This window comes from Diplotaxodon limnothrissa, linkage group LG5 (assembly GCF_057381915.1).
Source record: "Diplotaxodon limnothrissa isolate DT_005_m linkage group LG5, D_limnothrissa_male_GT1.1, whole genome shotgun sequence".
Classification (NCBI taxonomy): domain Eukaryota; kingdom Metazoa; phylum Chordata; class Actinopteri; order Cichliformes; family Cichlidae; genus Diplotaxodon; species Diplotaxodon limnothrissa.
The window spans coordinates 10,701,718-10,726,817 of record NC_140600.1 but is presented as its reverse complement, the minus strand read 5'-3'; the positions used below and the strand labels follow the sequence as shown (position 1 = coordinate 10,726,817).

General features: G+C 40.5%; 1 protein-coding gene across 1 annotated transcript in view; it reads right to left on the bottom strand.

Moving 5' to 3' along the window:
* Window positions 1–15,770, bottom strand: part of sema3fb (sema domain, immunoglobulin domain (Ig), short basic domain, secreted, (semaphorin) 3Fb) — a 57,139-nt gene extending 41,369 nt beyond the window's left edge. Inside the window, exons 1-2 of the mRNA XM_085353014.1 lie at window positions 15,338–15,770; window positions 13,238–13,418 (exon numbers count right to left, since the gene is read on the bottom strand). Of these exons, the coding sequence (XP_085209140.1) occupies window positions 13,238–13,355 (118 nt within the window). The 5' untranslated portion in view covers window positions 13,356–13,418; window positions 15,338–15,770. The remainder of the gene's footprint in view (window positions 1–13,237; window positions 13,419–15,337) is intronic.
* Between the last annotated feature and the right edge of the window lie 9,330 nt (window positions 15,771–25,100).

Sequence of the window (25,100 nt, the reverse complement as noted above, 5' to 3'; positions counted from 1 at the left end):
CAGAACTTGACGTAACTTGGTTGTTAGATTTTGCAAGTTTCTTTGGCAAGAATAGAAAGAGAATGGAAAGCCGATAATGTGCAACTTAAACTAGGTATAATTTAAATATGCCAGGTTTTATCATCTTCTGTTGATTTTATTTCACTGAGCTTTCATGTTCTGTTGCCTTAGTTTTAGCTAAAAGACACTCCTGCTTTTCCCTTAACCATGCAAATCATAATAAACTGAGTCATGGTGTAATTACTTCTGACTGTGATTTTAGTCTCTGATGCCACTACGGATTTTTTTTAAGGTGCAATATGAGGTGCAACTACAATACCCTATGTCCAAACTGATGACCACAACCACCACAATAAGATAAGATAAGATAAGATAACCTTTATTAGTCCCACACGTGGGAAATTTGTTATAGCACAATAGCACATGTGCAACAAGTGCCTCCCACATCATTGCCAGTCTAAGCAACGCCCAACTATTTTTCTTATTTCTGGCGTAATACTTTTGTGGAAACAAACTGCATCCCCTAAAACAACTCAAACACTTTGCTTGAACGTAGAGTAGATTTACAGATCGTCTCCACAGAGTCCAGCACTAGTGCTAATACGGCAAACACAGGGGCGAGCTTTACCACGGGCCTCAACGCAACAGTTAATTATGCCCAGAGCGTATCACCAGAAGCCCAGCATCTCACCTAGCCATAGTTTATCTTTCCGCTGCTAATTTGTTCCAATCAATTACCTTTGGAAAAAGGAGGCTTCCAAATTTACGGGGACAGGAAGGGGCTGTTTATTCATTCCTGCGCTTTTTTGTTTTGTGCCAATCTTTTAAATATTCCCTCAGGTTGGTTTTGTGCTGGGAGGCCTCCATTAAAAACCCATCGCTCACCACGGGGTTCAGCATGTGACAGAGAAGGGCGCCTGGACCCCCTGGAACCTCTCTCTCTGGAACCTCTTGGAACAGAGGGGAGGTTAACTGACTTAATTACAGGCTTTAAAACAGCAAACACTCATCACAGTTGAGCAGGATTACTGAGATCTGTCTGACAGCATTTTGAGTGAAGAGAAGAAACACTTTCAAGGTGGGCTATGATATCAGTGGTGACCCACATGAGGTGGACCTGAGAGCTTTGTCTTTTTTCTCTAGGTGTCAACTACAGTGACACAGAAATGCATTCACTGCTCCCTGAAATCCACACCACTGAAGCTCAACTCCAGTTAAATGACAAAATATGGACACATCCCATGGTGTATGATTACTGAATGGGTTTTCTGTGTTTATGTTTTTTTCTGTGTCTATCCTGGAGAGCTCATCCAACAAACTTTCTGCAACTCTATTCTTGACTGTGCAGCCCTACTGTGCTGCTTTTAATTCCACCCTGAAAGATAAAACATAAGCATGTCAAAACTTGGGAAGGTAGGAGAAGACAAGCAGGGGTAAAACCTGATCCACACTGTAGCCCATGAGAGGAACTTTGGACTGATTCAGAGCTCGGAGGGAAAGAAGTGGGAGTGAAATCCTAGCTCACTCTGTGCCTGCCTCTCTTCCTCTCATCCCCTTTTCTCTGTCCCGGCCTCCCTCTGTCAGAGCGCTTCATCTTGGACTCTAGGCGCGTTTGTCTTCTCGCAGAAAAGAAATGCAAAGTAGGCTGCGCCGAAACTCTGGGAAACGCCACAGGACGTCCCTCGAGGGGGGAGAAATTAAATACGGCCACTAAGATCCACACAGTAAAGTGGCAATAAAGTATTCATTAACCCACCATTGAAGGGCTAAGCAGGAAAACAAGCAACTGAGTTAAGAAGTCAAACAGGGACTTAGAACACACAGTAACACCACGCTCTTTCATCTGAAGATTTACAAAACAATAAGAGGCTTGGAGAGCTCATGAGCATGTACATCTCGCCGAGAGAATCAAAGAAAAGGATGACAGAACAAAGTTAGCAACACCAGGGCATTACCAAATAGTTTCACAAATATTTCCCTTACTACTCATAATCCTCTCTGCTTTTATATTGCAACACATCTCCCACTGTTGGTCTGGCAGCGTGCCAGGTGGAGTGCAGGATGTAAACAGTCTCTTTTCCTCTTGTTGATTTTCATTTTCCCATCTGAGGACCTCATTTTTCACCTCCACTCTAAATTGCTGTCCTCCCTTTGGAGCGCCACAGTGGTGCTCCTCGGACCCGGACCGAGGAATCCTATAGGAAGCACGGTAAAAGGCCTGCGGGGATCCTGTGTGCGGCATTCATTGACAAAAAAGGCCTGATGCCAGTTTGACGTCCACCCCCAGGTCTCCCAGAATGTGAATGAACTTCTATGAATAAGAGGCAAACCTACACAAACACCCCTGCAGCTATAGGACCTTCACAGGGGGAAGAGTGTGTGGGCGACGCCAAACAACAACAACAACAAGGGGACTTGCATGCCAGGGTCTCCCCTTTTTCATCTCCCTCACCAATCAAGAGGACACAACACCACAGGGGGGACATTTACAAAAAAACAAGCCTATCAGGGGGTCACTGCCAGCCCCAGCCCATCCTCAATGGGTGGGATCAAGAGTCCGTCCCCACACTCTGCAATTAACACCTACTCCACCAACATGCAAAAGAGAAATCTCCAAATCAGCATTTCAAAACCACACCACAACAAAGACATCAAAGTGCATGCATTGTATTATGCCCGAGTGCTCTTATGGGTTAAACTCTTCAGTGTGTCTTCCAAACGGCCTCATTTCCCCTTACCAACGTGGAATAATGTATGACCTCATCAGTGATCGGATGAAGAGGTGGGAAGCAGGGTCTAAACATGGTGAAAGGTTTTAGGCGGGAGGTGAACTGCTGACTGCAGTTTATGAGCTGAATAGCGCACAGTTTCTGTGTTCTGCACTCCAATCTCACAGACGACTTTCTCTGTCCTAGCAGTATGGGTGACTGGTGATTGATAATGAACATTTGTTTGTCACTAAATGCGAATCTGAAGAGGTCAAATGTTGCCCTGGATTTACTTACTATCACTTTTTTTAAATTTTCTGAAACCCCAATAAAAAGTCACAGCGCAGCAGAAATAATCCAGTTTCATCACTGCGGCCAGCTGCACTGATACACAGCAACTAGAAACATCATGAATGGAGCCGGGGCTTCAGCTGAAAAAGATATTTATGGATGTATGCTCTTCTTGTACACCGCACTTTAAAAACTCTGTGTTATGACTTAAACTACATGGCAGCGATTACGTCAGCTTCACTAACATGACCTAATGTTTGCAAAACCCTTTTTTCAACATTAATCTCTATCAAGATTATTATGACAAAGATTAAGTGGGAGTCAAATGTAAACACTTTATTTAAAACTTTACTCAGAAAGTAGCCGCTTGCTTGTTGAACAGTCTAACTAATCCTCATATGATCAAATGTAAATATAGCATATTGTTAGAAAAATAAATTGGTGAAAAGTAGCCACCTTTAAATATATTTGCAAATTTTATGGTTTGTTCTTAAGTTGGAATTTGAGCTACTTCCACTTTCACAGCATATCAGAAATAAACATTATTTTCATTCCAGTAGATTTTATATGACAGCTTGTGCTACTAGGTGCTTTTCAGATTATTTAATTTACATGCAAAACACACAAAAATCTCAAAATACTCTTGTTTTTTTAAAAATCTGTTCCACTTCAGCTAATTCCAAGAGTAAAATGCTGCCCCAAAGTCAATGAATGAGAAACAATAATCGATTTGCAATCACTTTTAATACTTAAAATATTTTTATCTTATCATGGTTACTATACATACTTTACCTGAGCACTAACTGGGTGCTATCAGTGCTTCTACTTAAATAAATGGTCTACAGTATCTTTTAGTTGTAAAACAAATCATTTCATACTGTACATAGTAAACCTATGCTTGTCCAAAGTGCTCAAGTACTTGGACCGACCTCACACACAGAGAGCTGCTATGAAAGGTAGCGGCCTGACCATCGGGAGCAATTTGGGGCCTCATTGAAACAAGCTGTCAGATATCACAGTAAATATGTTTACACAGCAAAAGCATAGAAAACATACCATTAACATTATCAGCATTTCTGTCTTGACAGTTAACAAACTGATGGTCCAGTGCAGCATTTAATCTGTACTGGCAATATGCAGTCTATGACGTCACAGTGCATTGCACCATCTCAGCTATGGTGGATTTACTGCAGGGACGAAAAAAGGGCTCATCTTAGGAGTTCCAAGTCTGCAAGAGGCATCTGAAATACTACCCCCCAGCGTCAGAGGGTGAGAAATAATGTTGAGGTTGTAGATCAGAAGGTGACAGTGGCCTTGACCTCCCGTGTCTGGGTCACTCCCTCCCACTTGACCTTCCTGAGCAACTCCTATATACTTAGCGTCTTGATATGAGGGTGATATGAGATACCTCGTGAAGAGATAACGTTAAAAGCCTGCAACTACAGACGTGGACTGATTGTACTCTTTAGGCTAGAGTGAGGTAAGCATTCAGAAGCCTTAAGTAAGGAACAAGAACGAACAAGTGATGATTTGGCTGTTTGCAGCAAAAAACGAGCCAAGTGTCTTTTTGCAGCTTACCCCGGGGAAGTTTGGGGTGGTGTGCAGGACTAAAGTCACAGACCAGGAGGTACAAGGCAGGAGAGGAAAGGGACTGTTACCTTCAAAACCTGGTATGGCAGAACTGTGCTTTGAATATGATATGAACGTCTACATACAGCCCCGGTAGGGGGTTGGCGTTGGGGGTGGCGGGGTGAATTTGCAGAGGTTGAAGACAAGGTGGTTCAGTGTTCTGGATGAGCTGCAATGAAAAGAGTGCTTTGACAGGCTGGCTTCAAGGGAAGTGTTCAGGAGCAGATAAATGACTCAAACCTGAATACCATCCACAGTTTTAAGTCTCAAAAAGCAACGACAATTCTCTGTCTGATGATCTAAGATAACAGAAATTGGTGAGTATTAGACCGTGATAGGGATCAAGTCATCCATCTGCCCAGATGACAAGACAAAGAAGCACTTCAAAGCAGGTGCCATTCACCTGGGCAACCACTGAATTCATTTTACCTGTCTCATTATCTTACTCCCACACCTCTGTGTACAGCTTCCTGTCTTTTTTACCATGTTTCTCTTGAGTTACATTTTCCTAAAGGAAAACACACAATGCCACATTCGAAACCGTAAACCTTTTGTGAAACTTGGGCGCAGGTTGAGCTGGATCCAAGAACTTGTGTAAGCCGTCTGGACCATTATTCTCCCTGACACCTTAATCTGCCACAAGAGAAACACTGGTGCTAAGAATATACAATGTTCAGCCTCAGCAGCAGTGCAAAGACAAAGCTAGTCTGAGTCTTCAACCTGTTCATCCGGTCTCCGCTAATGCCCTGTTTTCACAAGTGAGAAAAGACATGAAGTCCCACAGGAAGTCTTAATTATGCCACCTGGAAAGAACGAGCCTAGAAGACTGGCAGGTGTGCTAGATACCAACCAGGTTACCAAGATGTCAAGGCTGGGAATGCTACATCATTATCTATTATCAGTTTCCTCAACAAAGGAAAATGTAGTACAATGACAACAAAGGGTGACTGATGGTTTTCTCCTTTGAGAAGTTTTAGGCTACTGTTGGCAGTAAAACCTTTCCCTGGCAGCTTGTTGTGATTACAGAAACTAACAAAGTACATCATCTAACCTCATTACTTGGTTTCAACATGCAAAATAATTTACGACTCCAACACATTTGTCCATACTGTGACATAACCACGTCCTCTGCTCGGTTTGAGATCTCTAGTGCTCTAAACCTGCATATTTTGGCAATTTCATAAAAAACTGGAAGAGTGTACAGTTCCATAAATAGAAAACATATGTGCAACAGATAGCTACTGGTGGAAAGAAAGAAAAAATTACAACAATATCTGGACAGTTTGGGTGGTATTTTTCAGTCTTGTGAGGAGAGTCAGGGTGGCGGCATTAGATGCAGCAACATGCCCTTGAAAGACAAGATGGAGAGACAACACTGGGTCCTCATTCATTTTGAGAGACCATCTCGGTTTCACTGGCGAGTCACCTGACTCAGAAGGCTGCTCGTCAGGTGAAACCCTGACCAAAGCGCAAACGCCCTGCTCTCGATATGACAGATCTCATACTGCAGATGCAAAAAGAGAGCGCCGCTGACACGCCAGGAATCCAAAACACCCCAGTCCCCGTGCATTTACTGTAGTTCCGATGCCAGAGAAAGTTAGCTAAGTAGTAGAAGGAAAAAGGACATTAAGGCATAAGAGTTCGATTAGAGCTGAGCTGAAATTAACAGACTATTTGGCAGCTATTTTGATATGTTATGGTTAGAGTGGAGTTATTTACCAGTTCAGGCTTCTGAAATTAGTTCAGGCTTTTCTTTACCCAATATGACCAGTAGTTAAACTGTTAATTGGTTACAGCAACCATTTTTAATTCAGTTCAACTCAACTTTGTTTCTATGGCACCAAATCACAACAACAGTCACTTCCAGGTGCTTCATATTGTAAGATCCTATCAATCAGACCCCTACCCTAAAAACAATGTTGTTTATTCTCATAAACATGAAGCAATAATTTTAAGAGTAAAATGCAACTGAAATATATCAAATCAAAAGTTTATTTATTCAAATAATAATAATAATAATAATAAATAAACAATAATAATAATCAATATGCTTGGAAAATATGCTTCGCATAAACTGCATACCGATCAAGTAAATTTCATTTGATCAGATTCCATTAAATTAATTAATATTATACAGACCTATTGTAAAAGAAATTGTGTATGTATGTATTCAACTAACTGAAAGAAGAAGAAGAACAGTCCTTTATTGTGATTATATGTTCACACGTAAAGAAATTTAATTTGGTAATTCTCGGCACACATGAAAAGAAGCACACACACACATACATATACATATATATATATATACATACATACATACACACACACAACCAACACTATAAAACAATTGAATGCATACTATCCATATGTGCAGGTGTGAAGTATAAATATGTGCAGAAAGTCACAGATAGAATTTGGTAGAACTGAAAGTCAGCATGTTGGATATATTTTTTTGAATGAATGACCACTTGATGACAATGGGAATGAAAAATCCCCCTTTTAACAGGAAGGACACTCAATGAGGGGCAGCACAACTGGTTGTGGATGGGAGTGGTGCGTGGGGGATCAGCTGTCACCTTCATTGGTTGCCCACAATCATCAGAAGCATAAGAACAATGTTCTCTCTTAACAACTCTGCACCTGCACACACCTGCACGCACACACACACACACACATACACACACACACACACCTGCACACACACACACACTCCCTACATCCAGTAACCATATGCTGAAGAAAGAGAATCCCAGCAATGATACTACTCCCTCTTTTATCAAACCTTAGGACCACCCAAGCAGCATGTGATACTCTTTACAACCTCACAGCCATATGGCATTAGAATCAAGCAGAGGTGCCAAGCGGCTATATTCAATAACACTGAAACACAATGAGTCAATTCATGGACCATCATAAAGAAAAGCCTGTGCGCATTTAACAGCGATTGGCAGTGAGAGGATAAAACACATATTCCAGGAGGCGCAGCATCAGCGCCGGGTGGGAGGCTCAGACAGAGCTAACGGTTGGCTATGAGATGACACTGTGAACGCGAGTTTATTTGCAGAAGGAAATTGGCACTGATAGAGACGGGGCATCAGCTTACTGCTGGATTCAGGGGCAAGATGCTGAAAGGAGCCAACAGACTCATCTTTTCAGGGAATATCACACGTCTGTCCCACACATATACCTGACAAGTAGAGGGGTGAGGGTGGCAGGAGCACTGTCTCCTGCAGTACTGCAGTCTATGGCCAACAGATGAATAAATTCAATTGCAAAACTTTATGACGATAAATTCTTAGCACATTTAAAAGCAATTATGCATTACAGATTACATTACTTTTCATTACGGATGTGAGTAAAACTTGAAGAAAAGAATAATTAGAACCTGCAACACATATTGATTCATTGCGAATCACATTAAAATATTATCCACAGACACAAATTCTAATGACACTGTGCTTTAAGTGAAAAGTACGCTGTTATTTTTCATCTTCAGTGCATTCCAATCAAAACAATAGACTCAGTGGTCCAGAAATAAAATGTAATCACGGTACTATCAGTCATCCACCAAATAGGGGGCAGAGTTAAGGTTGCAGGGGGGCAGAGACAGACAGATAATCGATCCCAGAGTCTGACCTCTCAGTCTGAGGCCGTTGGACGTATACCGCTGTGAAGCGTTCACTGATTACCTGTGACCAGACAAGCATTCATGCCTAAAGTTGGGTGAGGACTGCTGCAGACCAGCAGTCACATTTCATTTACGCCAACTGCTAAAAAGATTTAAATGAAGCTCAATGAAGTGAACATAAACCATGCTGTGCTCAGAAATTAGCTTGGCCAGAGAGATAAATAGATTTCAGGCTGAGCTGCATCCCATTTTAACATGAACTCAGCTTTTAATTGCTTGAGCACAAATCCCCACTTAATGTGTTTCCTCACACGTGTGAAGTTATAGGAAAACCACGCAACAGAAGTTATGTCCATAAATTAAAACAAATGTGTGAATTCTAAAGTCCTCAGCAGTGATTATAAATGAGAGACAAATTTTCCCCATAAAGTTTAAGGAGCGGCCGTTACAAATACAAATGTTTTGAAGTCATGTACACCGCAGCGGAGGATTAACACCATTTCCTGGAACATCGGGCTCAGCCTCTTTTTTCTTTAATATACACACTCTTCTCTACACCCACTCCATTAAATTAAAAGTCAGTGGTTTCCAGGCCAAGTTGGACGTTACAATTAAGTGACACTTTTGACAGCTGGATCGCAGCAGAGCACAAGTTGCTCCGGACCAAACTACACTTGCACTTAAACCACCGTCACCACTTGGCCGTTTGCGTTCAGTGGTTAACCACAGCGCCACAAATGACTTCTGTGTGGCTGCCGAGGGAGAAGAGAGTTTTACACTAAATATAACTGAGCTTAGCTGCTGTGGAGACAAGCTGAGGTCTGGGACGTGGCCAAAGTAATAGTGGTTTTCAGTGCTTTTTCAGTCATTACTCTACTGCCGTGGGTTTATATGGACTCAGGCCTCGCAAACAGTAATTAGAGATCACAGCAAAACATCAGCAGCAGCCCCAGACGACAGGGTCAGTGGTTTCGTGGCTTATGCACGCGGTCGGGCACCATTGCAATATTACTGCGAGGGTGAAATTCTACCAGTATGCTTGAAGCAAGTCAGATGTGCATCAAGAAACTGAAAGGGAAGCTGCAGGTTGTTATTACTGTCAGCAAATGCACAAGTAATAATACAAAAGATCAAAAGTTTAAACTGCATTTGTCACTGAAACAATCAATGCTGAATAAACACTTAAGGCTTCAGACTCAAACATGCACGCCGATAAGGTCACAAGTGTTAAGAGCCTGGGTTCATTCGGGCAACTAATCTATAGCTCCAAAGAAGAAAGTGACCATGGGAATGTGTTGTGTGAACAACAGCAATAACAGTTTAAACATTTACTAGACAAGTGACAGGCTGGTTGTAAAAGGCCGAGCCCAAAGTCGAAGCGATACCAAACTACTGACTTATCGAAGCAGCTACTTCCCTGCTACACTGCTTTTTACATGACAGTTTCAGATTTGATCCTCATCTGTTGTTACTCGATGGAATTAAAAGCTAAACAGAAACATAACCACCCCATAACACGGGTTGACACATACCAGAATGCCTGGCATTTAACCCCAAAGGGAAGTTTCTAACCCTCTACGCTGCCACCCACCCACCAAAACACACATGCACTCTCACCCAATATAGACTACAGACTTTCCTGTGGGGTAAAAATAGTAGCCCGCTGTTTGCCGTTCACAGGAGGGCGTGCAGATGAGAAATATGTGGCTTAATGATGAGCCAGGGTGGCTTTCTCTTACTGCCACCTGCACTGCCTGTGGCGAGCCTGTTTATTGTAGCGGAGCTGACCCACATTCTGCCGTCATCCCGGTGGCTTTGGCCTCATGCGCAGTCAGAGGGAGGAGGTGGGGGCTAGTGTGCTGTAATCCTGATGATGTTATGGCATTTAAAGGACTTTTTACTTGTACTGACGGGACAGAGTGGCATTGCTGAAGTTAAGTGTGAGAAGCTTGTTTCCAAAAGGTGATAATTCTGAAGTGCTCTTTTGTGGTGTAAGACATGGCTCCACCCTCAGCGGTAGATTATGCTGGCCTGACTTTTCAAAGTGAAAATTTGCATGGAGACTCTTGACCCCGTGCCTCTGTTTGTTCTGAGCTGACGTTTGCCGTCTGCCTTAGCAATTAAGCAGACTAAGAAAAACTTTACATTAAAAGGCTTCTTCTTCTCTCTTTTTTTCGTAATCACCGGTCACGCCCGTTATGTCAACAACTGCATTTAAAGCATTTGAAGAACACAGCACAGCCTAAGTGATGTTCTGCGATTATTTTAAGCATATGAACTCACAGCAGCCCAGATGAGGCTAAAGTTCATGTGCCCAGAGTAGCAGAGCCATTAGTATGGATTTAGATTTGGATCTACTTTATGCAGGAACTGAAACATGTTATAGCAGAAATGTGGGCCAACAGAAGCAGCATGACTTTTTCCCTCCTCCCTGGAGTGTTTTGTCCATTTAGAAAATGCCATGTTTTCTGCAACACAGCGTGATATAAGCAGAACATTTAAAAGATTTAAAAAGAAAAAAGAAAAAATGTAACTCTTAAAATGTTGAAACTCAGATCTTGCGTGACTTGGGAGTCTCAGAGAAAAGGGTAGAGCACATACACAATTCTGCCCATCACTTCACTAATGCACTGTATCTGGTGTTAAACGAAGACTGGTTGCTTTATTTAAGATAACTTAGCTCAAAGATGCCAGAAAGTGATTATTACAATAGACAGGTTTTCATCTCCACAGGATGCATGTCTCCATTAAAATCATTAAAACAGAAGAAAACGTGCATTACTGTGTGTTAAAAACTGTTATTGAAACCATAATTGATTCAGTCCCCAAACAGGAAGATATTTTAATATCAAAACTTTCACTGTGTAAATAAGCTACTTATCTGATAAGAGTCTATCATGCCAGTCGACTTAAAAAAAAAGTCACTTGATTAGTTGTTATGGGTTTGCTTTGTCCCCAATTTGCTCATCTGACACTGACTACAGCTTTTTGCTGTTTAAAGTGAGGAAGGCTTCTTCAGCCAGAGTTGCCCTTTCTCCTCAGCTGATAAGCCTGAACAAAGTCTACTTGCTAAGTTTATCCGTTAGACTTTTTATCCATTAGATTTTGCAAACACAAATCTTTTATCAAATGCATATGAGCAGATACATTGTTCAACTTCCCGTGTCCTCTAAGTACACTGAGAGGGTTATTTTAGCATCGCCGAACGTGTTTTCCTGCTATAAAAGCTGCACACGCGACATGGAGGAAAGGCAAAAGCAATTAGGTCCCATGATTTACTCTACCTGCTTTAATAGGGAAGTGAGGGCCTCCCAGACAGAGGTCATGGTTCTTAACCTCGCTGCTCTGCTACCAAGTTAATCAGTTTGAAACATGTGTTTAGTTCAGCACAGACAAGCAGCTTTATAGCTGCAATTTAAGATTTTTCTTCACAGGGTGACTCACTGGCATAATGATCAATAATTATGAAGTGGGACCTGAAAATTAACTCATACCCTCCTGTAGTCTCACCATAAAAGACCTGCATATTGCCCATACTTGTCTTCAAGCTGTGTTCCATTTATGCCGCCGCTCAGAGGCAAACTACCTTCCCAAACAGCTCAAGCAAAAAACTTTACACATCATGATGCATCAGGGGAAGTGCAGCCAGCTTGCCAAGGTAAGGACTACAAGGCCCCTCTCAAAAAAGCAATTAAGGCAGAGGGAGTCATAATATTGAATGGAGAGGGGGGTGCATTCCTCTGAGAGAGGCAGTAGCAGTAGACTGTGAAATTCATATTGACTAGAGAGGCAAACATACACAGGTAAGCAGCAGTGCCCAGCTTTTTCCTTGTCAGCCAAAGAACAGCGCCTGTAGTCTGTCGCTTTCAAATATATAAGTTCAGCCATCCAAAGATGAACCTATACACAAGCTCACTGGACACAGAACAGCTTATAGAGTAAAAAAACCAACAACACGCACACAAACAATTTGCACAGTTCTCTCTAAAACAACACAGCACTAAGATGATATCTGGAAAATGAAAAAACTGCTGAACTCGGGATGTGAGCTCACTGGTGTGTTAAATCCCACTTGATTAAAGCAGGAAAACGCCTTCGACAATGAACTGTGCCAGTCCACTTAATTAAGTCAACTTGTACTACCAGGGAGCGCTGGGAAACGAAGAAAGCAAAAGCAAACAGGGGAGCTGCCGCTTGCTCCCCGAGCTTTTCTCTGGATGCTAATCAAAGGCTTGATCTACGAGCAGGACAGGCCCCGGGGATGTCGCTCTGCTTGGCTGATCCTGGCAATTTGCTCTTGGTAATACCCTCTCTCTCACTCTGCACCCCGGAGAACCCGGAAGACCATCTCACCTAATCTGTATGGCCGATGGAACGCACAAATACAACCTCCCCCCGCCTCCCAAAGTGCATCTGCTTCACCAGAGAATAATCACATAATGGCCATGGAGTTATTACATGCTCCTTATTATCCCATCTCTCTTTGTGGCTCCAATTTAGAGATTCAGTACTAAAGAAGACTGAAGATAAAGACACTGCATTTGATTAACTAAAACAATAATCATGTATATGCTCTCAAAATGGGCGAGACGTACACATTTCTCAATATGTGCATCTGCTCCGTCACTGTTTGTGTTTGTATTTGTGCAATACAGGCCAGTGGGAGCATCTGGTGGTTATTATGATGCCTGGAGGTCTGAGGAAAGGGAGCAGCGTGCGTATGAGAGTTGCATGATTTGTTTGTGGTCTGCGCAGCGCTGCTCTGGTGATGCTCTAAGTTCTTCCTCTGAAAAACCCTCAAGAACTTATCAAAGCCACAATCACTCCAATTGCACAACTGTCATTTCATCAGTCAGCCGGTGAGCAAACTCATGGCAGAGGAAAAACCAGCACTGACTAAAACACAGGAAAGCCAGGAGTAAACCAAGAATTAGAAGCAAGAGGGAAGATGAGGGTAGAAGAGAGCAGTTCAGGTTCCCACCTTTAAAAGAGATGAAGACACGGGGCGCAGCCAGTGGCTCATTGCTCACTTGGTTCCCAAAAGCCAAGCCGCACAGTGCCAGGAGGGTGTGGACCGTCCACAGACCGTCCAGCTGCATGGTGGACCAACCTCCTGTAGCTCCAAAGGCTGCTTTTTGTTTTTTTTGTTTGTTTTTTTAAATCTGCAGGGACAAAAAGAAACACGTGAGAAGAGAAGATGCTGACTCTACTTTACACTTAAAACCAAAAAAGAATCTGCCACCGTGAGCCTGTTTTTCATTTATAATTTTATGTGACGCGTCAAATCTGTATCTCCCAAGGGCCCCATCACACTGCGAGTTTTGGGCGACACCGCACCGAGGTGCAGAGTTTACGCCCAGATTTCTGGGAGCTTCATTAAACTGATGAGTCCTAATGGAAAGGAGCCAGACTTTTAGAGACTTGCACATTGCTTCCATTTGGTAAAAATTATGTTTGTTTTTCAGAGCGCGACAAAATAATGGCAGGATCGCGCTGACTCCACTGAAGCTTTTCTTCTGCTCCTCTACACGCAACCAAAATGCATTCCTGCATCATGACACCACGCTGTAATTACTGGGTTCACCTAATGCCAGGCTATACCACAACTTCACACTTACTTAAGGAAAATAGCACAAAAATAACATTGTGATTGATGCATCTCAAATACAGGTCTTAGCTGTTGATTAAAGAAAAGGCCTGCAAGTAATGACAGCCTCAAAGCTGAACAACTAAAAAAAAGGTGGTGACATTAATTGTTGATGAAGTATAGATACCTTTAAGCAGCTGATGTTTCACACATATGTGACTGACCATAAGAAATACTCGTGTATGCGGCTACCTCTTTACCTGCAAAACTTTTCTTTTCCACCTTTGTTCCCATAAAGCCTCCCTGAGCTCACTGACCGGACACCTACAGCCTGCATATCTCCTCTCCGCACAAACCACTGACACTTCAAACATTGGACGAATTTCCACCTCAAAAGCACCTTCAGAGACCTCAACAGAGCAGAACAGTCTTCAGACTGGTTGGCTGAAGCGAATTTATGAGTAAAAGCAGCTGTTTAAACCTCGGCTGTTTACAATTTGTAAACCATCCAGCTGTTTATTCTAAGAGGGAGGCCAACTCCTTCGCACAAGCGCATGAAATCAAACAAGGCACCGCTCACAGATGACACCGAGGATTGCGAAAGACACACCGTACCATGAAGTAAAAAATACAAATATGTATGTCATAGACAGTGATATGAAATATTAATACAAAAGTTTACAAAAACAAAAAACAAAAAAACAAAAACCCTTTTAGTCATGGAAACATCATATTAGTCCAAATAGCTTAAAAGAAGAAAAGGTCTCAGCTTCTTCACAGTTTATTAACTGACATGTGTTGAACAAATGTAATGCAATCATTAAAACTTACAGACGGAAACCAGTAAAATCTGGATGGACAGGGCTCAGTGGCTACAGCGCTGCTTTAATCCAGCAGACAAGAAAATAACCATCTGCATTTGCTGCCGATTAAAAACATTTTTTAAAACATTTCACAGTTACCGTGACACAGGGAAATTCCTCAGTGTTGTATTGTATGTAAAAATAAATAAAACACTATACAACTTTATTCACGTGCATGTATGAATGTGTTCTTCGGCAATGAATAATAATAATAAAACAAATTTCATGCAAAAATGTTGAATGTTGCTGAAACACGCTGAAATGTGTGTAACAGACTGGCAGTCTTGGCTACACATGGACGACAGAACTGTAAACAGTCTGGTGCGGTATTAGAGCGCACGGTAAACTGCACAGCTATTAAATAAACAGTGATAATGATTCGCGCTGGAATTGATTTTCCGATCAAAAGAAATTAATAATGATCATAATTTGCTGTTTCTGTTTCATTGTTTCAAAAAGAAAATGAGAGAGTCGGTAAGGCGTGGTGCCAATCATAAATTCAAGTATTTGACAAAAAAAAGCGCGATCCTGTATGCAGGTAACATGTTGCGTGATATTCATAATAAGGAAATAAAGTGTAAAATAAATACATAGATACATAATCACAAAGGAACAGTCCATACAGGCTTACCTCACGGGTCTCCGGATATAAGTTCAGCCTTGCAAGTCATTGAACAAACCAATTCCAACAGATCGATCACTCTCTCTCTCTCTCTCTCTCTCTCTCTCTCCAAGTTGAAAGCAGTAATAACAATAGAAAATCCCGGCGCGGCTTTCTGGTCGAACCCCGTTCAGGAGTGGGGTGGAGGTGGGGTGGGGGCACTTTGTACCTGTGCGCACTGCGTGTCTATTGGCCCCGGAGTTGTCAGTGAACACAATGAGAAAAATTACAGTTGCGCGAAAATAAAAAGGGAGAAAATGTTCCTAACTGAACCTTGTGCGTGACCGAGAGTCGATTGGATGCTGTCGTCGCACGACTACAATCAACATCTCGTGGGGGGGAAGCCGCTCGATACAAGAAAAGTCCCCGCGGTGTCCAGACGCGTAGCGTGTGCTCCGTCGGAAAGTTGGGCGCTCCTGACTGTAGGGAGGCAGGGCGCTAGCAGGTGGATGCAGAGGCCCATTTGCCTTAAACACACCCACAGGGCGGCCAGCGACAAGCCGAGCCGCCCATCAGTGAGCCTGCCAGCCTGGGGGGGGGGGGACGACGGACGTGATTTACTACCTTATCATACCACAGTCAGAGAATAGACTTTATACTGTGCTCTGGTCTCGCGTAGCTGACTGAAAGTGTATTTGTATCACCATTTCATCATGGAACATTTATTATTACACAGAGATCAAAGCAGAAAGTTTTAGGATCATCCCCTTGTGACGATTTTATCAGGGGTTCACACCTTATTTAAACAAGATCAGGATTAACGCACTAACAGAGACAAAGTGTTCTGCGCCAGGTCCCACTGTCTGCCGGTCTTTATTTGTTAACTATGGGCTTTCAGTGGTGTTATGACAGTGTAATAAGTCATCAGTCTTTTTTTTAATAATTAGTTATTTTCTACTTTGTCTGTAAAACAAAGTAGAAAATAACGATTAGGGTCCTTTTTATAGATATACGGTCATACAATGAGACAGCCGAAAGTGTTCACAAACTGGCAATTCAAAGGCTGTATACCAACCAGAAACAGATGTGTAAAATAGAAAACTAAATCAGACAACAATACTTTTCAAATCATTTCAAATTTAACTCAAAAGACAAATGTTGAAAAACAGCCTTTAAAAAATAGACATGCATCGAAGCTGGAGCCAGTTTCATGCTTCAAAAACAGATGGGACAGGGAAATACAAGACTGGGGAAGTTGTGCAGTGCTCAAGAAAAAACTATGAAACACCTGTTTCAGAATCTGTCAGTAATTAAGATGATAAGTGACAGACTGGGCATAAAAAGAACTCAGCAGGGCTGAGTTTCTTAATATTAAATTTAAATTGTTTAAAATAAAGATTTGTTCATCTAAAGTTGCCAAGAATTTGGGGTTTTTATCATATATGATGCACTGCATAATTAAAAGATTCATAAAGTGAATAACAATCTCTGTAGGCAGGGACATGGCCAAAAAACAAAACTGTTTTCATAACCCACAGAGAGGTAGGATTCTTTTTGGAAATCCCACAAGAGGCTGAGAATCACTTGAAAATCACATGAAAACTAGAAATAGAGCTGCTTTCTCCAAACATGTCTAACACTGAGGCAAAGTGGGGAAAATGTCCTGTGGGATGACCAATCAAAAACTGAAATTCTCTTTTCCAGGTTAACGAGAAGAGGGAGCATTTGATTTACTATCACCACACAGTTGAAGAGCCATCATCCATGACTGCATGAGGCTTCATTTATGTCTGTCCTGGGTAACCTGCAGATTCAGAGGCATCAATAATGTTAAAGAGTGTACACAGTTTTTGGAGCATCACAGACGGTCATCAGGACAGCATCTTTGGTCAGGAAGTGTCTTGGCTAGTCAGAAAGATGATCCCAAACCTCTTACTACAACATTATGGATTTGAAGCTGTAGGGCACCCACCGAAGAGATCTGGCACAATTTTAAAAAGAAAACGTAATAAAGGAAGACCTGACCAGCTAGAATCTCAAAAAACTTAGATGATGACAGATATGTTTTGATAGGTTTTACATTCTTTTGTCTGCATTGTGTTCTATGTTTACTTGGAAACCGTGTTTAATGCATGGCTGCAGAAAGTTATTTGATAATCATTCATAGAAAGCAGTGGTTAGCATTTAAAAGCTTTATTATTAAATGCAGGTAGATGTGAGATTTGCTGCTTTTTGCATGGAATTTAAAGCTACATTAAATGATTTTGGGCTCAAAACTTGGCATACGTTATAGTTAATTATTCCACTGGTCACCCTGAATGCTTAATTTTAACTTCCAAAGCAGGCAGTTGTATTTGTAAATTAAAAATTAGTCGGCTTTTTTGCACTCTGCTGGGCTACTTGGAGCCTGTAAAACACACTTGTCACAGGCCGTAAATACAAACCAATGAGATGAAAGAAAGTGAGAATTCTCTGTGGGTTTGTCACTACAAACAACACCTTTCATAGCACACAAAGTCATTTCGTCAACTGTGATATAAAATTATAAATTATGTCAACTGTAATGCCTGAAAATAGTACAGGGAAGAAGATGACAGGCACGTTTTTAAAAGTGGCAGCAGAAGCAACAACAGTTTGCCAAGAAAAGACCAAATGCTAACCGAGGTAAGCAATTGTCAAGTATGATGATGTAAAGCTTTTGATACCACTTCTGTGTTTATTAATATGCAAATTAGTTAGCTGCACATGACGACTCGGAAAAAATATTGTTGTGTGAACAGCTCTGAGTCGAATTTCCCATCTCTTCAACAACCGCTATAGTACAGCAAAGAGTCTTACACAGAGGAGCTGTTACTTTCCTTTAAATCAGTCGATTGTATTTCCATCTTCTATCTCTCTGACAACCAACGAGGCACCATCTGCCACCCACACATGAGGTGTGGAGGGAAAATTTTCAAGAGGAATTGGCCTAAATGGTGCATACATGTCTTCTTTTTTCTTTCAACAAGTGAGCGGCTTTAACTTAAATCCTTTTCAGATTCTTCTTCACGCCCAAAAATACACTTTAGCTCACCTTCCTCATACTTTTTAAAGTGTTTATCAAAACGACACAAAAATCACTCCTATTAGTTTCCATTCACGAGCTAAAAGTTTTGTGCATGCAAGTTTATTACAGGGTTACACTGATTTCTTTCTACTCAATATTTGACCCGTCAAGTCCATTTTTTTGTGACTTAGAGCACAGACAATGTCGCGATTGTCGAGTCTGACTTATCAGAAATTAAAACTCTTATCTTCGTTATGTACCCATTGATTTGAAAAAGGGTGAGTAATGTAATTCATTTGATGGTACATGGAAAATGACATTAAAATGGTTAATTTACTCCTCTATTCAAACACAGAGTTACCGCCTGTGAAGATATTCTAAAGCTCGTTGAGAAAATTAAACATTTTCCAGTTTTTAATCATATTCCATTCAGTGTCCTTTCACACCTGCATTATCTGCCTTTCATTCAATCTGGAGCTTTAATGGCGAGTCACCATTAAGCCTGTCGGGGAGTTTGAAAGTTTGCAAAAGAATTCAGCTGTTGGCTCAATGCTGTCAAAAGAAGCTGTCCCGCTCGACTTTTCTCGCATATGAAGCCGTGGCATTGGCTCTGCAGCCTTCATTTTGCAGCCTGACTCAACATAAAGGTTCTTTTTTAAAGTGATTTGGCAGAGGTCAAATAGAAAAGGATCAGTCTGATGAGTGCAAGTAGACTTCTTCCTCTTCAGAATAACTTCGGTATTCAGTAAAGACATGGCAGATTTTCTACGAGCCAGGACCTCATGCTTCTCCAAAGATATCCTACACAAGCTATCCAATTTGTTGAAAGGAAAAAACAATCATCTGTCAGCTTGATTGCATATATTTTATGCATGCATACCATCGAGTTTCATACATTGTTTCTAAGCGAGCCCTGAACTGCAACATTTGTGATAAAAATCTTGACAGTGCTTGATTCCAAGTTGCTGCTGACATCTATCTTAGAGATGCATGAAGTTGTTTTAAAGTTCTGGAGAAGACCCTGCATTTCAGGTGAGGTGTGAACAGTGCTTTTGGTGGTTCTGCCTGCAGGGCAGGAAGACATGCCAGGTGTTATATCAGTATTTGTTCAGGGGATCATCTGTAATGCAATCTAAAGTTCATGTGTGGAGAGATGTGACACACTGAATGCCCCATAGACACTTCTTTGTGGTTTTTATACTTGTTTTGAACCGTAAAAGATCTGAGGTTCCATATCTGAGATTAAAAAAAATGTCGTGACTGTTGCTTTTACTCTGTTTTGTCTACTTTGCAAATCTTTGACCATAAATCTTCTTTTTAGTTTTATTGTGATGTTCTTATCAACCCAACGTTTGGAAAGGTTAAATACTCATCACATAACATAATGGCATTGAAACACATCAAAACATGCTACATAAAGTTGATTTACTTTATGTTTCTCATTCAACCTATAAGTAAGAGACTGTATGACTCAAAATATTTCTAAAGTTTTCACAAGTGCTCAGATCTTCTACCTCAGTGAACATAGAAATACAAAAAAAAATCCATTACAAGTAAAAACAATTAATATTCTAATTCCATAAAAATTCTACTTATGTAAAAGAAAAGCTAATAAACAGGTAGTTGAAGCTAAAAGGAACTCTACTTTTTATGCAAACAGGACTGGTTTAATAATTTATACTAATACATTAAAATGTAAGCAGCATCTTGATGTCGTGGTTAGCAGAGGTGTGGACTCGAGTCACATGACTTGGTCTCGAGTCAGACTCGAGTCATTAATTTTATGACTTTAGACTTGACTTGAAAAAATGTTCTAAGACTTGTGACTTGACTTGGACTTTTACACCAATGACCTGGGACTTGAATTGGACTTGAACCGGTTTACTTGAAAAGACTTGATATTTCACCCCAAATATAAAATTTAACATGCATATTATATAGAGATTGAAAATGTGACATCATTCAGGGGTAAAACCGCAAAGGATTCTGGGAACTCGTGGCAAGAGGTACTAGCGCACGCAGGCTTTCAATTGAAATCAGTCACACAGCGATAAAAAGAAACACAAAAACGCCAAGAAGCTGTTGTATTATTAACTGCAATAGCCGGTCGCATGACAGCCACGGGAAGCCGACGGGTAAAGAGATCGGTTGTTATCGGATTACGTCGTTGAAGAGAAATTGTTCGAGCCATGTTTCCGAAGTGACAAACAGGCGACGGGTGGCCTGGATTGCAGCCATTCAAAGATCAAATATAACGTCCCAGAACACTCCAGCTCACAGGTTAGTCTGCTCCAAGCATTTCCACAAAGGTCAGTCTGCTGTTGTAGTTAATACGTCATTTTCATAACATAATTGGTGATATAGGTTACAAGCAAGTCTGGCGCTGAACAGAAATTGTCGCGCTATGCTCCTTTGTTTATTGTGCATAAATAGTAAATTGTCCTGACACAATATTGTGTTTCGCCTCTGTTATTATGGTACATTGACAAAAACATATACTTTTATTCACAGGATAAAACAGGTTTTTGTATCACTAATTGCCCAGTACGATTACAGCATACAGTATTATTGTCACTGCTACATTTCTGTGATGCGTACCAGAAATTATTTCCACTGCTAATTAATTACCGTTGAGCTCAAAGATCCTATTAATAAACGGTTAACGAATGTGTATTTATGACGACGATTTGTGAGACTGGTAAACTTATGATACGTACGATGGTCTTTACTTTCTACACGGTGCATTTCAAGGTCCTGCACCCATCCGTCGGTAAACTGTACCTGGGCTTGTTGCAGTGACCTGAAGTTACTAAACTTCATGAGTGTATGCACTCACTCCAAGAACCGTATAATTATAAATATGCATATAAATATGCTACGATGAGATAGCTGACTTCATCTAACTAGCAAATGTTGTCCAGGCTACGTTGTTGATGCAGTTTTTTTTAATGTGTATGATATTTTTGTCATGCGATTTTAAAGCTGGTCCTACAAGCGCATCCAAGAATAACATGCAGCTTATCTCAGAACTGTCGGTGAAAATTATTCTAGGAGCTAGGTTTAATTGAGCTGCATTTTATAGAGGTGCAATTTCACAATTTGTGTATATTTTCTAAGTTCACTATTTTGTCATGTGTTGAGAAAAACACAGATTTAAAAATTACATGGTCTAATATTTACATTTAACATTTAACTGCAACATTCTTTTTTCCTTTTTTTTTTTTTTTTAAAGACTCGAAAGGACTTGAAATTCAAAATTTCAGACTTGTGACTTGACTCGGACTTTTACACCAGTGACTTGAGACTCGACTCTGACTTGCCTGACATTACTTGAGACTTACTTGAGACTTGCAAAACAATGACTTGGTCCCACCTCTGGTGGTTAGAGAAGAAGCTACTAAACATTTGTTAAACGTCATTTACAACATCATATTTGCATCATATTGTATACACTCAGATGTGTTTTGAATGCAGAATGTTAGTGGGTAAAGTGCAATATTTCTAATATAATGCAGTTTCTTTTTAAAAGAACTGAGTGCTATAATATGGAAACAATACTCAAATTTAAATCGATTTAAAAAGACATGCAAAAAAATATTTTCAAAAAAATGGAATTTTGTAACTTATCATACATACAGCTTGTGCATTTTTCTTTCAAGACTAAATGGATTCTGTGGTGATTTTTTTTTGTATTTTATATAACATTTCTTAATGCTGCTTTTTATTTCATCTGTCCATTCATTTTCTTTCATTTACCCAATTCCTGATATCACAGGGAGACTGGAGTTTATTTCACAGGTCACTGACAGAAAAGCAGGGTGCACCCGGGACATATAATATGGCAGGGCTAACACAGCCGGCAACCACAGTCAATTTTGAATCACCAGTCTTTGGCTGGTGGGGGCGAGCTGAAGTACCTGGAGCACCCACACAGATACAGGGAGCGCATATTAACTGTCACAGAAAAGCTCCAGCTGGACAGTGGACTTGAACCCAGGACGTTCTTCCTGTGAAGCATGAGTGCTAACCGCTACATTGGCTACCCAGTGTTATTTGCATTTTTAAAAATATTTCATAAATTGTTGGTAGATTTTTAGATTTTATTGACTTAAATCATATAAACAACACTCAAGTTGTTTTCTTCTTTTTAATATTGTGGCTCTACACCAAGATGCTCATTATTAGTGTTTTTTGACTTATGTGTGCTGTCAACATATGCAGAGAAAAATGTGTCAATATCAGTTCTTCCCTGCAGGTAAAACAAACACGCTGACCACCAAATTATTGGGAATATAAACAATCATGTAAGTGCATCGTTATCACATTATAAATTGTCACTAAGTCACATTGTTCTGCAAACCTGAAGTGCTGTTCCTCTTGAGAACAAAAAGGTAATGTAAATTACAAAGTGCTCTTTGTTTTGGCTACTTCTACCTAATTTTACGGGAATAATACTGATCCTTAAAAGTATTAGGTCTGCAGCTAGCACACAGTGTTACCAACACACCCACATACTTGTACACGTACACATGCACAAAGCCTCCGAACTTAAACTGCCTTGTTTCTCCAACAACACGACTTAGCGATATTTCAAATTCAGCAGACAAGAGCTCACCTTGTGTTGCAGCCAGATAGGAGAAAAGCTTTGCTCCCAGCACTTTCTCTAGATGATGTCCTCAAAGTTATTAGCATTTAAATGAGAAAGGAAAAGTATCATGTCTAGATCACAGAAGAACTCTCAACAGAGTAAAACTTGTTCAACAACTGGAAAAGTGTAGACTAAAGTTTTCTCATCTCCTGAGCTAAATGACTGAGTGTGAGTCAATTAGTATAACACGTACTTTGGGGATGGAAAGAAGGGGATTTCAAACTTTCTAATCATAATGAATACATGGATTTGACTCCTCAGACTGATGATTAAAGTTCAGTGTTTGGACCACCTTCCTCTTCCCCTACCTGTGTTTGGTGGCTTTGAGTAACACTTTCCTCTGTTGTTTTTGGCTAACTGTGGAACTCCATCCACTTCCCAGACGCTTTGGCCCTAACGACGCTTTACTGCCAGTGTCGCCCCTGCTGCCCCGGGGAACCACAACCCACAGCAACCAGAACGAAGGAAATGACTTTGATTTCCTTCCACTTTTCACACATCAAATGGGCAAGGGAAAGAAACCCATACACGGGGCTTGACCTAGCTGAATAAACAAACTTATGCCACAGTGTATGTGTGTGTGTTTGTGTGTGGGTGTGTGCACGTTTATAACTGTGTCAGCTGAATTGTGTGTGTGTTGGGCATAATATAATGTGTGCGTTGAGGAATAGGTGAGTTCATTTTTATACAACACAGCTCTACATCAGTGTTGACATAATGTGAAAGGTAAATATTCTGTAATTGAATAAAATCACAAACCGACACATCGGCCTGAGGAGAAATAGCCAACCCAGTCTAAGATTCTCAATACAGCGTTGTTCTCCAAGACTGCCTGTCTGAGGCAGGCGACCTCTGTAAAGTTGAGTGTCAGAATTTGAACAAATAATCCATCTACTAAAGTATAAATGATGATTTCATTCAGTGGAGTGCTGGGTTTGATTATGAAAAAAGAAACACAAGTTCTCTAGGTGGGTCAAACATGATTCATACTGTGTCATACTTCCCCTTCACACCAATTTTCTGGGAGGTACCATACTAGGACAGAGTTGATGTTGTGTTGCTGCTACCCATGGGAGAGGTAAAAGCAGGACTGAATCACTGAACCACTGAAGTATTGACATGTGCGTGAAACGGCACTCGTTTTCACACATACGATGATTATATATCAGAATCTGCCGAACTGGGAGGTCCTGCTACCATCCCAACACAATGCAGCAATAAAAGCTACAGAGACAGGGGAACGGGCCACACAGATTGTCAGCTACCTCTGACTGATGTTGCATTACCCAATACTTTGTCAGAGTGTTACACCACCAAAAGGACTATTGCAAAGAGTTTCTTATTTGAAAATGGAAATGAGGCTTGGGTTAGTTTGAAATTTGTCAGCCAATGAACTGATGCAAAAAAAAAATTACTAAATTCTTGTGCTGCTCCACATAAAAGACACATTGTTTTGAGCTCCTTATTGCTGACTCTAATCCTCTCATATCAGTGCTCCAATGCTTCGTCTTAACTAATGTGATATATTTAGACATACAGTGCTTAACAAATTTATTAGACGACCTGTGATAATAAAAAAAAAGAAAATGCTAAACATTTTAGAAATGTGTCAAAAACTTATATTGTCATTCATTAGGTGAATAACAAACTGAATTAATGCATTTGTGCGCAATCAAATAAAACATTCAACCTTTAAACTAAGTTTCCTGTTTAGAAATGTAAATAATTGTGATTTGGCATCTTAATCATACTTAAATACCCTATTAAAACTGCAATGTGCATCAAATTTTTTCAGCTTTTTTTTTAAATAGAAAAAACATTAAAATTCATGGATACGAAGAATACTTTTATTTTGACATAGCATTTTTTCCTAGATGAACATAATCAGCTTTTTGTTATGTCCTTACCTGGATGACTGAGCAGAGATCAAGACATTAAAAATATCATTTTGATCAAAAAGTTTGTGTGTATGTTTTCTGGATAAATAACAATGCCATTAATTTAGGGCTGCTGTAGCAGAAACATTAATTATGTTTTACTTAGTTACTCACATATAGCTAAAAAGACTATCGACCATCCTGTAAAAAGAAAACAGAACA